This window comes from Mytilus trossulus, chromosome 14 (genome assembly GCF_036588685.1).
Source record: "Mytilus trossulus isolate FHL-02 chromosome 14, PNRI_Mtr1.1.1.hap1, whole genome shotgun sequence".
Classification (NCBI taxonomy): Eukaryota; Metazoa; Mollusca; class Bivalvia; order Mytilida; family Mytilidae; genus Mytilus; species Mytilus trossulus.
In genome coordinates, this window is record NC_086386.1 from 47,250,936 (window position 1) to 47,267,613 (window position 16,678).

General features: G+C 32.3%; 1 protein-coding gene across 1 annotated transcript in view; it reads right to left on the minus strand.

Moving 5' to 3' along the window:
* Positions 1–433: 433 nt before the first annotated feature.
* The window catches only part of LOC134695628 (cubilin-like), a 39,970-nt gene continuing 23,725 nt past the window's right edge, over positions 434–16,678 (minus strand). Inside the window, exons 13-21 of the mRNA XM_063556941.1 lie at positions 15,467–15,654; positions 12,333–12,434; positions 11,601–11,763; positions 10,252–10,328; positions 9,124–9,483; positions 7,533–7,698; positions 4,310–4,500; positions 2,577–2,705; positions 434–1,416 (exon numbers count right to left, since the gene is read on the minus strand). Of these exons, the coding sequence (XP_063413011.1) occupies positions 1,271–1,416; positions 2,577–2,705; positions 4,310–4,500; positions 7,533–7,698; positions 9,124–9,483; positions 10,252–10,328; positions 11,601–11,763; positions 12,333–12,434; positions 15,467–15,654 (1,522 nt within the window). The 3' untranslated portion in view covers positions 434–1,270. The remainder of the gene's footprint in view (positions 1,417–2,576; positions 2,706–4,309; positions 4,501–7,532; positions 7,699–9,123; positions 9,484–10,251; positions 10,329–11,600; positions 11,764–12,332; positions 12,435–15,466; positions 15,655–16,678) is intronic.

The following is a 16,678-nucleotide window of genomic DNA, read 5'->3' on the forward strand; positions in this document are numbered from 1 at the left end:
TGTTATTCATCTCAAGGTTAAGGGTTAAATTGAAGTTCATATGAATACTGATTCAATGAGGTCGAATTATTCAATTGCAAGTGAATAATTCATAATTATTGTTTTTTTGGCTTATTTTGACAAAATTGAACGCTTCTAAAAACAAATTATTATTTCACTTTTTGCATTTCATTAATGATTGAGCCAAAAAAATAATATATTAGAATGTTTATATATATCGTTGGTAGTGCTCCTTTAAACAGAGAGGAAATTTTAACCTTTTTATAATTTTCCCCATACTTTTTAATAGCACAAATTTGCAGAAAGACACACTAGTTGCATGTATGTCAATTGATTTTTTTTGTTGCTGCTAATGATTCTTTTAGAATTAAATAGTTTTGATGGAAATGCAGAATTGTTTGAACAATCAAATCATACATTCTGTGACACACAAAAAAAAAATTAAAGAAAAATTCAGCATCTTTCGCCTATTAAACATTAAACAAAAAGTAAAATCAAGAAGTACCATAGTATTATGCTGGACAAATAAATTGTGTAGACCAAGTATTATGCTAGGAAAAAACCCTAAAATACCTTAGAAACGCCTAGAGGATATGTTGAAAATATCAAAACAGGACTTTTTTCCCTTAAAGATTTCAAGATAAAAAGCCACCAACTGTTATTTATAGAGACTAAAAAAAAATCATAAACAATTTAAAAAAACCTTTAAAATGGGCAGTTAAATACGATTTATATTTCAAAACCTGACAACCTGAATCATAACATATTTACAACATACATGTCTTCACTCATCAGTAATGTAGAATACAAAAATAACAAACAAAAAAATCTTTAAGTTTAACAATAAACAATGTACATCAGATAACAGAAACCTGTTTATAAGCAAAATAAGTATTAGATAATATATACATAAATTAAATATTGGTCTCATTAGACATACTTCAAATGTACATTGTATTTGCAATGGACACTAGAAAATAGCTCAAAATTGTATAACCTACTCTTTTCACCGAAAAATATCTGTACTAAAAACTGTAAGATAAGTTTTTATCAACGTTAAAATTCATTAGACAAAAATCTTAAGTTTTGCATTCCTATATTAGCTTCCTTTGCCAGCTGTTATATTATTTACATACTTTAGTTTATATTACAAGTCAATTACCATAGCTCTGTTTTATCATCAAACATTTTCTCTCACAAAAGTACATTTGAAACCAGAATGTTATTTCAGTGACTATTGTCCAATAAGTACCTCCTTCTAATCAACAATTTATGAGATTGATGGATCCATGATATCTTTTAGTTGGTTGTAGTTAGGGTATTTCCACCTCTTATAGAGGGCAGGCAGTACTATCGTCAAGACAACTCCAATCAGAAAGCAGATGATGCACAAGACAGCTGTCAACCATGCTTTTACTAAAAATAAAATGAGAACTATTTATATTTTGATCAGCAATTTGTGCATACTTTATTTATGTCTGTTCCTTACGTCGTAACTACAGTCACCTTCTCTTTCATGAATGTGACCTACGGAATTAGACTACGGTATTTACCGGATTTGTTATTACATAAGCAACACACCGGGTGCCACATGTGGAGCAGAATCTGCTTACCCTTCTGAAGCACCCGAGATCACCCCTAGTTTTTGGTGGGGTTTGTGTTGCTTATTCTTTAGTTTTCTATGTTGTGTCATATGTACTATTGTTTGTCTGTTTGTGATTTTCATTTTCAGCCATGGCGTTGTCAGTTTATTTTCGATTTATAAGTTTGACTGTCCCTCTGGTATCTTTCATCCCTCTTTTGTATCTTTTGTTATTGTTATCTACTTATATCAGTTACTCACAGGTGTAGGTTATCATCTTAACAATATATGTCTGAAAAAAAGCATACAGTTACACGGAACAGAGTAATTAAGATAATTACTATTACATCGACGTTTTGATTTGGTAAAAGAATTAGTTGAAGTCTATAAAATTTTTGACCATGGAAATATATCAAATTCAACAGTTTTTAACAAATAAATTTAGCATTTTAGGCAAAAAAAGTTATATAAGACCTCGGCATTAAGGTAAACATACGAAAACAGATCATTCATTGAAAACATAGATTACTTTTTATGTGACAGGTCATTGATTGATTTTTGTTTAAAACCACTTTCAGCATTATTGTGTTATTTTGTGGTGGTCAGTTTTAATTGGTGGAGGGAGCTGGATTGCCCCGAGAGAACAACTAACCATTGGCAGGAAAAAGGACAATTCTTGTGAATTGAGATTGAAGTTGAATGCACCTTTCATGTGAATTTGAACTCACAACCTCACTGTTGACTAGCTTGCGATAGATCAGTTTGACTGCTTAAACCACTTGGCCACCGAGGCCCCTGTAAAAGTCATTGAAAAATCCTGTTAGGATGTAAACACATGACTTACTTCCCTTATTTTAGAGGATGTGATAAAAGTCAGGATGAAAACTTACCTCCCTTTTCAGTAGAGGACATAATACAGTCTGCCTCATCGGTATTGTCACCACAATCAACCATACCATTACATTTCCAGTCAGGATATAAACACATGACTTACCTCCCTTATCTGTAGAGGACATGATACAGTCTGCCTCATCGGTATTGTCACCACAATCATCCATACCGTTACATTTCCAGTCAGGATGTAAACAAACACCATTTCTACACTGGTGCTTACTGTCACAGCCTAGAAAATAGAAAAACATGAATGGAAAATAACTTATTTAAAACACACTAAACTTAACCGTCACACTTTGTCAAAAAAAAAGAAATCTATTTTAAAAAGTTACATCAAACACAAAGATAAAGTGTCAGATAAAAGTATTTAAAGCGTGCTCTATGTTGGTTTTAACAAGAGTGCACACACTGAAATGTCTCGCCTTCTTTACTAATCCTTGATACTATCTTGATAGACCTAAATATAAAACTTTATTACAACTGTCACATAAACTCAACATTAACCAAGAAAATGAAACATTGATCAATGAACCATGAAAATGAGGTCAAGGTCTGATGAACCATGCCAGGCAGACATGTACAGCTAACAATTCTTCAATATTACAAATATAGTTGACTTATTGCTTATAAATAATGCAAAACAGACCAAAACACAAACACTTAAAACTTAGCAATGGACCGTGAAAATGAGGTCAAGGTCAAATGAAACCTGCGTAACCGACATATAGATCATAAAATATTTCCATATACCAAATATAGTGAACCTAATGCATAAAGTATTAGAAAAATAGACCAAAACTAAAAAACTTAACTTTGACCACTGAACCATGAAAATGAGGTCAAGGTCAGATGACACCTGTCAGCTAGACATGTACACCTGACAATCATTCCATACACCAAATATAGTAGACCTATTGCATATAGTATAAGAAAAACAGACCAAAACACAAAAACTTAACTATAACCACTAAACAATGAAAATGAGGTCAAGGTCAGGTGACACCTGCCAGTTGGACATGTACACCTTATAGTCCTTCCATACACCTAATATACTAGACCTATTGCTTATAGTATCTGAGATATGGACTTGACCACCAAAACTTAACCTTGTTCACTGATCCATGAAATGAGGTCGAGGTCCAGTGAAAACTGTCTGACAGGCATGAGGACCTTGCAAGGTACGCACATACCAAATATAGTTATCCAATTACTTATAATAAGAGAGAATTTAACATTACAAAAAATCTTAACTTTTTTTTCAAGTAGTCACTGAACCATGAAAATGAGGTCAAGGACATTGGACATGTGACTGACGGAAAGTTCATAACATGAGGCATCTATATACAAAGTATGAAGCATCCCGGTCTTCTACCTTCTAAAATATAAAGCTTTTAAGAAATGAGCTAACACCGCCGCCGCCGTAGCCGCCGTAGCCGGATCACTATCCCTATGTCGAGCTTTCTGCAACAAAAGTTGCAGGCTCGACATAAATCAAAGTCTGACAAATAGAACAATATTTGTGTTGCCTATTTTTGAGTGAACAAAGGGATTTAAGACTTTATGAAACTGACATTTCTTTACCTATTTCAAAATTTTTGTATCACTTCTATTTACCAACTAATTTTCCTGAGCAAATTATTTTTGCGACCTTCTAGAGTTGAGATATAACATGTATATAAAAAGTTGCCAACATTTGATCTTTTCTTATCTAATTCATCAAGTAATTTTAACAATTGCAATTCAAATTCCAGCTAAATAGGACTAAACCAGATGTAAAGTATTCTAATAGTTTGTTTACAGTATATCGGATTCTGTTCCCTTTAATAAACTTACTGTATGTTTTGAAAGACAATTTGAATGAGAACTTGGTATCTGACATGATGACGTCTCCTGTGGTATTTCTCCTGTAGTGAACCCATAACACGTTATATCTTGTGAGGAAGGATAAGGACTTGGTCATAGATAGATCATGATTCAACAGAGGTGATGTTGATCTTCCACCATCACGTAGCTCTAAGTTCTGCCTGTAATAAAAAGAATAGACTCCCGTTTACTGTGAAAAGCTATCTTTTTTACCCTAAAAATCTATTGATTGTTTTCATTGTTCAGCTGCCGTCTCCATCACATATACCACCACATCTACTTCTATTCAGAATTTAGCAAATTGACTAAAAATAGAAAATAACAATGAGAAGAATACAAATTACCCTCATAAATATTAATAATATTTCAGTTACTGCTAATTGCCTTCATGATTGTTGAAACTAGAATTAATTACATATAAATAAAGGAGATATGGGATACAACAGTATTTAAATAATACAGCAAATAATTACAAAAACAACACACAAATGTATGGCATTCACACCAAGAACGAACACAATTCAATTCCACAATCATGAATTAGGTTAGATTTCTTCTTTTAGGACTGGTACATAAATATATTTTATTACATTGTATATATATTTTCAGCATTATCACATGAAAACCAGTTTTTAAAAGACTGAAATTGTACTGAATCAAATATCTTTTCTTACATCAACCAGATGCTCCGCAGGGCGTAGCTTTATACGACCACAGAGGTTGAACCCTGAACGGTTGGGGCAAGTATGGACACAACATTCAAGCTGGATTCAGCTCTAAATTTGGATTGTGATTAAATAGTTGACACAGCATAGGTTTCTGACACAGAATGAATGTGTTCTAATGAACTTAAAAATTTTGTTTTCTCTTAGAGCAATTCACTATGCTGTTGAATATTAATCCTCTCATAAAAATGTTTGAAGAAATTTTCTTTTTATTTATGAAATTTCAAATGAAAAATTGAACCCAATTTTTTTAATCACATCCCCCTTTCCCTTATTCCAAAACTAATCTCAATTACAATTTCTAATGAAGTTTGCAACAATAACTACTCATTTAAATACATCATAAACTATTAAGATGTAAAAAAACTGCTTGTTATCACTGAATGGTAAAGATTATTTTAATTTATCAGTTGGTCGTAAAAAGTGAATATACATTGTATATTGTATATAACAAAAATTTAAGTTGATTCTGGACAAAGAAAGATAACTCCAATTAAAAAATAATCTTGCTATTGCAAAATATTGTGCAATTGGATATTTCTTGCTTACTATTCTGGACAAAGAAAGATAACTCTTATTAAACAAATATTTGCTATTTCACAATATTGTGCAATTAGATATTTCTTGCCATTGCGCAATACTGTGCAATTGAAAAGACTTGCTATTGCACAATATTTAATATAATAATTTTGAATCCTGATTTGGCCCATAATCAAAAATCTAAGTACATGTTTGGATTCAGCATATCAAAGAACCCCAATATTTAAATTTTTTTTAAAATCAAACTAAGTTAATTTTGGACCCTTTGGACTTTAATGTAGACCAATTTGAAAACAGGACCAAAAATGAAGAATCTACATACACTTTTAGATTTGGCATATCAAAGAACCCCATTTATTCAATTTTCCATGAAATCAAACAAAGTTTAATTTTGGACCCCGATTTGGACCAACTTGAAAACTGGGCCAATAATCAAGAATCTAAGTACATTTTTAAATTCAGCATATCAAAGAACCCAACCGATTTATTTTTTGTCAAAATCAAACTAAGTTTAATTTTGGACCCTTTGGACCTTAATGTAGACCAATTTGAAAATGGGACCAAAAGTTAAGAATCTACATACACAGTTAGATTCGGCATATCAAAGAACCCCAATTATTCAATTTTGATGAAATCAAACAAAGTTTAATTTTGGACCCTTTGGGCCCCTTATTCTGTTGGGACCAAAACTCCCAAAATCAATACCAACCTTCCTTTTATGGTCATAAACCTTGTGTTTAAATTTCATAGATTTCTATTTACTTATACTAACGTTATGGTGTGAAAACCAAGAAAAATGCTTATTTGGGTCCCTTTTTGGCCCCTAATTCCTAAACTATTGGGACCTAAACTCCCAAAATCAATACCAACCTTCCTTTTGTGGTCATAAACATTGTGTTTAAATTTCATTGATTTCTATTTACTTAAACTAAAGTTATTGTGCGAAAACCAAGAATAATGCTTATTTGGGCCCTTTTTAGGCCCCTTATTCCTAAACTGTTGAAACCAAAACTCCCAAAATCAATCCCAACCTTTCTTTTGTGGTCATAAACCTTGTGTCAAAATTTCATAGATTTCTATTAACTGAAACTAAAGTTATAGTGCGAAAACCAAGAAAATGCTTATTTGGGCCCTTTTTGGCCCCTAATTCCTGAAATGTTGGGACCAAAACTCCCAAAATCAATACCAACCTTCCTTTTGTGGTCATAAACCTTGTGTTAAAATTTCATAGATTTCTATTCACTTTTACTAAAGTTAGAGTGCGAAAACTAAAAGTATTCGGATGAAGACGACGACGACGACGCAGACGACAACGCCAACGTGATAGCAATATACGACGAAAATTTTTTCAAATTTTGTGGTCGTATAAAAACAACCAAAGTCCTCTACTTCAAATACCAGTTATTGTTGTCATTAAAATAAAATCAATTTAAACATGCAAATAAACTCATCATAGATAACAGGACTAAATTTTGTATATATGCCAGATGCACGTTTTGTCTGCAAAAGACTCATCAGTGACGCTCGAATCCAAAAAAGTTAAAAAGGCCAAATTAAGTACGAAGTTGAAGAGCATTTAGGACCAAAATTCCTAAATTTTTTGCAAAATATAGCTAAGGTAATCTATGCCTGAGGTAGAAAAGCCTTAGAATTTAAAAAAAATCAAAATTTTGTAAACAGGTAATTTATAAATATAACCATATAAATCATAATTCATGTCAGCACAAAAAAGTATCATAAACAAAGGTAGTGTTCTCTTACAAATACTGATTAACATTAACAACATTGTGGAATCTTAGAAATTATTTCTTATTTTAAATCAAGATTGAACTTGAAACCAACCAAAAATGATTGAAATTGTATGACACAATTTTCAAACTGACTGATTGTTTAAGCTCTCACAAGCTCTCACAAGTATATATACTTACCATTTAGCAACTCCTTTAATGTCTACATTGAAGGAAACAATATTAACTCCAGTTTTGCCTGTTGTAGGAGGCACAGTTATCACCCAGATGCATTCCGTAGCATTTGTTGGAACATCTGTTAAACTACTCAGTGTTCCATTCTTTGCACTCAAACTAGCACCACATTCTTAAAAATAATTTAGATTTTGTCAAATTTTGGAAGAAAAAAAAAGATTTTTCCTACCGTTATTTCCCTTTATCTGAATTAACAGATTGTTACAAGTATAAATCATTTTTTTCCTAGATATTTCAAATTGGACAGAAGCACTCATACTAAATCAGAGGCGGATCCAGGGGTTGGAACCCCCCCTTTTTTTGGACGATCAATGTATTTGAATGGGGACATATATTTGAAACCCCCCTCGTCCTGGGTTGGGACACCCCCTTTTTCAAATGGCTGGAACCACCCCTGTAAATACAAACTCTTTGTAGCTTTATACACTTATTTGTTGATTTTTATCTTTTCTTTCAACTTTATATGTGTTCCTCATTATGATTCATGTACATTCTTAACTTAAGACTTTTGAAATCATATTAGATTTCTGATATTTCTGCCCTACATTTATTTTATTTCACTCTTGAAGTACAAATGTATTAAATGCAATCTGAAATTGTTTAATACTACAGAAAAGTAAAACATCTGAGATTCAAAATCACTTGCACATTAGTTTTTAAAAAGTTTTAATATATATGTTTGATAAAACAGCGGAACACTTTTTTATGCCCTTAAGACTGACTGACAATTAACCTAAGCGAAAGTCTTGAGCAAAACAAGTAAACAACAACAATGTGTCCACAGTACACAGATGCCCCACTCGCACTATCATTTTCTATGTTTACTGGACCGTGAAATTGGAATAAATTCTCTAATTTGGCATTGAAATTAGAATGATCTTATCAAAGGGAACATGTATACTAAGTTTCAAGTTGATTGGACTTCAACTTCATCAAAAACTACCTTGACCAAAAACTTTAACCTGAAGTGTAACAGACGGACGGACGAACGTACGGACGAACGGATGCACAGACCAGAAAACATAATGCCCCTCTACTATCGTAGGTGGGGCATAACAAGAATGTGTCCACAGTACACGGATGCCCCACTCGCACTATCATTTTCTATGTTTACTGGACCGTGAAATTGGAATAAATTCTCTAATTTGGCATTAAAATTAGAATGATCTTATCAAAGGGAACATGTATACTAAGTTTCAAGTTGATTGGACTTCAACTTCATCAAAAACTACCTTGACCAAAAACTTTAACCTGAAGTGTAACAGACGGATGAACGAACAGATGGACAGACTAACATACTGACGAACGGACGCACAGACCAGAAAACATAATGCCCCTCTACTATCGTAGGTGGGGCATAAAAATCAAAACAAAATGAAATGAAAGTTTTAACCCTGTAAAGTATTGCAACATTTGGAAATTGACATCAGTTTCTACATACTGATTTTTCTGAGTTGTGATAAAAAGAGAGTCATATATGTTCATAATAACAATTTTTGTCCATTTTTACACTTTCCAGGTTTATAATTATAATTACCCAGAAATCTGTAGGACAAGCTGAATCCATATCCAGGAGTTTGTAATCCAGTTCCATTATTCATAACACTAGATTCAAACACAATGGAGGCTGTAACATTGTTTGTAACCTTGGCAACTGTGTCAGGTAAAAGTTCACTTCCTGTGTAGTTTGACAGAGGCTTGCCCTTGTTGATGACCTTGACATTGTTACCATCTCTAAGATCTACTTTGTTGACTGTTACATACACAGATGCTGTTTTGTTTCCAGGTAAGGGTTTAGTGGTCCATGTACAGAGTGAGTTCAATGGATACTGGTCTGGATATAGAGGACTGGTCAAGTTTTTAATGGTACCTGTACTAACAAGGTCAGCAGAACAATCTGAAATATCAAAAGGGACATTTTAATTACTGTGGAATTATATTTGTTCATTGGATTTCAATATTCGTAGATCTCCTCTGAACTGGGGAACAACGAATATAAATATTAGCACAATTACAAATTTTCTAAGGAATGTCTGCAATCTTTGCCGAAGCCAAGAATTCAAGTAACCACCAAAATTTAAGTTTTCCTCAATCCATTAAAATTAGTTCCCATGAAAATAATTGAATCCATAGTAGTTGATAACATTTGATAACCTGTTATGATAAAGACCATGCCTGCCTTTTTGTCTTTATCGTTGTGACCACAAAGTGAATAGCTCTTGAAATTGACAATAGACAAAGATGTCCTACAAATATCATCATCTTCATGTGATGCTCTCACAATGTACAAAGTTTTATGAGCACCTAGTGTTGGGAGAATATGCATGCACAAATTGCTTACTACATAGGATAAATAAAAATATAAATTCAGGGGTGGAAAATTTAAGATACCGTTATACTCAATTGAGAAATATATTCTTTGAATATTTACTTCAAAGTAAACACAACATAATCTGTAGTTATACAAAGGACTCAAGAGTTCATTCATTCATTCATTCATTGGTTTATTCGTTTGTTCCTTCATTTGTTCATTCTTTCAAAAAGACAGACAGAGAAATTCCAAAATATACCACATCCCAAAACTTTTGCAGGTTATAAAATATTAAGGAAACAGTTGCACATTAAATTATTCATAAAGGTATGTCAATGTCTTAATTGTTCTTACCTGGCACTGTCCAGTATGACCCCTGTACAACAACAGTAGAGTTACAGGATGAACTTCCCTCTTTTTTCATGTACATGCTGAAAATATAACAATTGATTCTCCATTAACAGTTTTAATTTTGCCTTATTTTATCAAGAAATTGCATTTGACAGTAACTTTTTACCATGTGAGACAATATATCACAGAACACATTATTTGTAAACTTATTTCATACAGACCGATTAAGCTGTTGCAGACCAGAAGACAAAAAGAAGTTACTTCTTGCAGAGTTTTATAGGTTAACTTTCTATATATCCAGTGGTAGGGATAAGATGCTGGAATAGGTCACCTTTGAAGCTTCATAATAATTTTTTTACTGTATAGTAGGTTATTTTCAAGGTTGTAAAATTTCTTGATTTTCATTGAATAAGGTATACAAATTTATTTCAGCGGTTATTATTTTGGCGAATTTAAAGTTTTATCAATACCTTTGCATGTCATTTGTACATCTTTAATTTGGGGGAATTTATTTTGGTTGATTTTGTTTTATCTTCAAAAACAAGCGAAATTTACACACTGTAAAAAGAACCTGCTACACAGTATCATAATGAGTAAAATAAAGCAAAATATAAAATGGTAGCTGATTAAATCAGATGTTGATTTTTTTTTTGACAGATGAGATTTAAACCACAGATTTAAATGCATAAGCAATTTGTTTATCTAATTGTCTTTTTGTGATAAAGGGGTAACGATGACAGATGAATATTAAATGGTACGTTATTTTTTTCAAAATGTATAAAAGGATAGGTCAACTGATAACCCCTTCCACAAAAGATTTGAATATGTTTTTAGTTTATAGTATTAATTATGTAATTTTAAAATGCTTACCCTTTGTTTGTCATTTTATGCTCACTTGCAGTGCTGTCTAATATATGGGAAAGGGTAGTTTTCATTTAAATTCATATACATATAACTTTATTAATTTAAGTACAAAATAAACAAATTCTCTATCCAAGAAAATTTGCACCCATGAGTTTGCAGCTACACTATAAAATTTCTAATTCTTTGTTCACATGTATACATTTAATTCGAATAAAATTCGCTAATCACATTCACACACTCTTCTTTTTTAATAGGAATTGATTCAAATTGGCTAAATTGCATTATCCAATTTGCATTAGAATTGCGTTTTTGTTAATACAAATTAAAAGTTTCAGACAGTAAAACAAATTTGACATATATTTTAATTCAAATTAGAATTAACCTTTGGAAGTTAAGCCTTTCAAATGCGAATCAAACTAACTCAAATTAACTAATGCTAATCGGATTTGAATGACATGTGAAGGCAGCATAAATAATGGTAATCTTACCTCAAACCTTTTTTCACAGATGTAGAAAATTTGGGATATCTAGACAATTGTGTTGTCTTGGTAACAGTTCCTAATTTTCTACCAGTCAGTGGACCACCTTCATACACATACAGTGTTTCATTTTCACACAACTCTGTTGATCTTATTTCGAATATTATGTTTCCTACAAAAGAGAAAAATATATGTTTTAATGGTGTTAATTGTTATAGTTATACAATGCTATTTGAGAATCAGTCAATACTTACTATAACCACAGCTTTGAGATGTATATCATTAAATGTTGATATACTATTTTCTAAAAAAAAAATCAATTGATAATTGTGAACTTCAAAAATGGACTGTGGGCTTAAGGTCTGTATTGTACAAAAAAGATGATTTTAATTGATAAATACATCATGAAATTTGTCACCATGTTGGAGGTCTAGGTATGCAAACTGCTTCAGAAATCATCAAAATTTCAACTACTATACTGCCCCCATAACTTTATAAAAAGGATTTCTCTGCACAAATTTTGTCTTTTTACCCTTGCTAAATTCACCGCTCATGCCACATTTTTTTATATTTATATATTATGTTCATCACATGTTTCAGTTTGGTTGGTCAAACAAGAAAATCAACCATTTATCCCTTAAAAGTGGCAACCAAGGGAAATAATTTAAACTGAAATTAAGTCATTGGAAACCTATCCATAGGCAAAATCCTCAATAAAACAAGAAATGTGAGAAAACTTACCTGATGTCTGCTCAGGAGATATGGCCCATGTGCACTTTGCAGAAAAATTCTTCCTGTGTAGAATATACTCATCGTATGGTAAATGGGAAACTTTATTGCACACTGAAAATTACAAATTTAACGGAAAACTTTATTGCACACTGAAAATTACAAATTTAACATATAAAAACATATAGTATCAATACATTATAATGATAACTTAATGATTTTTCTAAAAAAGATAATTCCTAACGGGAATCACATAGTTTAAACAGTTTTGTATCTCACATAGATATATATCTCGAATGTTTAGCCTTATCAAAATCTTAAACAATAGTTGACAACGCCATAGATTTAAAAACCACGCCTATTTTACTTCTGAAACTTCTATTACATGCAAGAACAAGAATGTGTCCATAGTACATTGACACCCCACACACATAATCATTTTCTATGTTCAGTGGACTGTGAAATTGTGGTCAAAACTCTAATGGCATTAACATTCGAAGATCATATTAAAGGAAACATGATTACTACGTTTCATGTTGATTGGACTTCAACTTCATGAAAAACTACCTTGACCAAAAACTTTCACCTGAAGCTGGACAGACAGATGAACAAACAAACAAATGGACTGACAGACAAATGAACACACAGACCAAAAAACATAGGGTCAGGGTATGAAGAATATAATGAACTGTGTTGATGCCCAACATTTAGGATAACATTTGTAAACAAGAATGTGTCCAAAGTTCAGGGATGCCTCACTCACACTATCATTTTGCATGTTTCAATAGACTGTGAAATTTGGTAAAAAATCTAATTTGGCATTAAAATTTGAACGATCATACCATAGGGAACATATGTACTAAGTTTCAAGTTGATTAGATTTCATCTTTATCAAAAAACTACCTTGATCAAAAACTTTCACCTGAAATTCCCATTTTCATTTTCTATGTTCAGTGGACCGTGAAATTGGGGTCAAAAGTCTAATTTGGCTTTAAAATTAGAAAGATCATATCATAAGCAACAAGTGTACTGAGTTTCAAATTGATTGGACTTCAGCTTAATCAAAAACTATCTTGACCAAAAACTTTAACCTGAAGCGGGAGGAACAGAGGGAAAAACAAACCCACAGACCAGAAAACATAATGCCCCTGTACTATCGTAGATGGGGCATAAACTAGAGGCTCTAAAGAGCCTGTGTCGCTCACCTTGGTCTATGTGAATATTAAACAGAGGAAGCAGATTGAAAATTGACTACAAAGGTCAATAACTCCTAACAGGGGTCAATTGACCATTTCGTTCATGTTGACTTATTTGTAGATCTTACTTTGCTGAACATTATTGCTGTTTACAGTTTACCTATATCTATAATAATATTCAATATAATAACCAAAAACAGCAAAATTTCCTTAAAATTACCAATTCAGGGGCCGCAACCCAAAAACAGGTTGTCCAATTCATCTAAAAATTTCAGAGCAGATAGATCTTGATCTGATTAACAATTTTACTTCATGTCAGATTTTCTCTAAATTATTTGGTTTTTGAGTTATAAGCCAAAAACTGCATTTTACCCCTATGTTCTATTTTTAGACGTGGCGACCATCTTGGTTTGATGGCCAGGTCACCGGACACCTTTTTTAAACAAGAAACCCAAAGATGATTGTGGCCAAGTTTGGATCAATTTGGCACAGCAGTTTCAGAGAAGAAGATTTTAGTAAAAGATATATAAAATTTACGAAAAATGGTTAAAAATTGACTTTAAAGGGCAATAACTCCTAAAGAGGTCAACTGACCATTTTGGTCATGTTGAATTATTTGTAAATCTGACCTTGCTGAACATTATTTCTGTTTACAGTTTACCTATATCTATAATAATATTCAATATAATAACCAAAAACAGCAAAATTTCCTTAAAATTACCAATTCAGGGGCCGCAACCCAAAAACAGGTTGTCCAATTCATCTGAAAATTTCAGGGCAGATAGATCTTCACCTGATTAACAATTTTACCCACGTCAGATTTGCTCTAAATGCTTTGATTTTTGAGTTATAAGCCAAAAACTGCATTTTACCCCTATGTTCTATTTATAGCCATGGCGGTCATTTTGGTTAGTTGGCGGGGTCATTGGACACAATTTTTAAACTAGATACCCCAATGATGATTGTGGCCAAGTTTCAAATAATTTGGCCCAGCAGTTTCAGAGGAGAAGATTTTTCTAAAAGATTACTAAGATTTACGAAAAATGGTTAAAAATTGACTATAAAGGGCAATAACTCCTAAAGTGGTCAACTGATCATTTTGGTCATGTTGACTTATTTGTAGATCTTACTTTGCTGAACATTATTGCTTTTTACAGTTTATCTCTATCTGAAATAATATTTAAGATAATAACCAAAAACAACAAAATTTCCTTAAAATTACCAATTCAGGGGCAGCAACCTAACAACGGAATGTCAGATTCATCTGAAAATTTCAAGGCAGATAGATCTTAACTTGATTAACAATATTACCCCATGTCAGATTTGCCCTAAATGCTTTGGTTTTTGAGTTATAAGCCAAAAACTGCATTTTACCCCTATGTTCTATTTATAGCCATGGCGGCCATCTTGGTTAGTTGGCGGGGTCACCGGACACAATTTTTAAACTAGATACCCCAATGATGCTTGTGGCCAAGTTTGGTTAAATTTGGCCTAGTAGTTTCAGAGGAGAAGATTTTTGTAAAAGTTAACGCAGGACGACGACGACGGACGACGACGACGGACGACGGACGACGGACGCCAAGTGATGAGAAAAGCTCACTTGGCCCTTTGGGCCAGGTGAGCTAAAAAAGGAAATGTGGTATGATTGCCAATGAGACAACTATTCAACAGAGTCCAATGACATGAATTTAAGGAACTAAAGGTCATAATACAACCTTCAACAATAAGAAAACCCATACCATATAGACAGCTATTAAACGTTCCGACATGACAAAATGTGAAACAAGTCAAACCAAAATACCAATACTGCTGAAAATTGCTTGTAGATAACTTATACAAATTTGTTAGATGAAAATTTGGAATTATCACCCTTCAAATTAAGAGGTATAGCATTATTAAGTGAACTTCTTCAGTGAAACAGTATTATCAGTGAAATAATGTTATACTTACAGGTTTTCGTAAAAGTATCGAAATATAGATTAAAGGATGTGTTGACAGCAGCCAAGTCATTTTCTGTAGAATTTTTGCTATAACGCACCCACACCATGTTATTTGTTGTAACAGCAGACATGGACTTTAATCCTGAATACAAAAGTGGAGATCTGACTGAACCTCCATCTCTCAGCTCTATCTTGTACCTGAAAAATATATAAAATAACCTGATAATTGATGTCAGAGCTCTATCTTTTACTGGAAAACATATATAAAACAAAAATGTGTCCCAAGTACATGGATGCCCCATCCGCATTATCATTTTCTATGTTCAGTAGACCACGAAATTGGGATAATTTGTTGTTTTAAGAATTGTGTACAAGTTTCAATTTGTGTGAGGCAAACTTAAAAGTTAAGTGCGGAAACAAAATTGGGACAGAGGGAAAGATGGTCAACATGGTAAACAGAAACATTTAATAAAAGATTATGCATATTGTATCTCTATGCTGTATCTGTTAAATACATATAAATATAGATATATAGGTGTTGTGTAACATCTTTACTGTGGTCACCTTTGGAATTTTAGAGTTGTGCCAGTTCATATAGCAAATTACTATTTTTATTTTTGCAGTCTTTGCGTTGTGTTTGGAAATTTTAAAATTGTACCAGCCTCTCTGATGTTTGCTTAAACTGTTTTTTGTTGTTGTATAATTTCAAGATTGTGATAGTTTTATAATTAGAATAGATTTACATAATTCATTTTACATCATGATCATACTGATGAAGGATATCTGTTATCCGAAATATCTAATATTTGTTTGTTTTATTATTATGTTTTGGCGATCTTTAAGACTTGTTATATATCATAAATTGTAGTGTAATGTATCATAAGTATATGATTCATCGCTCAGTAAGATTTATTGCTGGCTATTAATCAGTCATTAAATATATAATATATATATATATATGTATATATGCACTCACACCACATCTTCCTATATCTATGAAGCTTTAAAACAATTTTATTTACATTATATCTCTAAAATACTACATAATATAAATAGAGTGTTTATGATTAAATCCCAAAATCTTTGACACTTGACATTAAAAATACAAGTAAACTGCGAGCTACTGCTCACTGATGATACCCCCGCCGCAAGTGGATAATATTAATAGTGTAAAAATATGCAAGTGTTCGGTAAACAGGAAGTTGTCAAGTGATCAATCTGA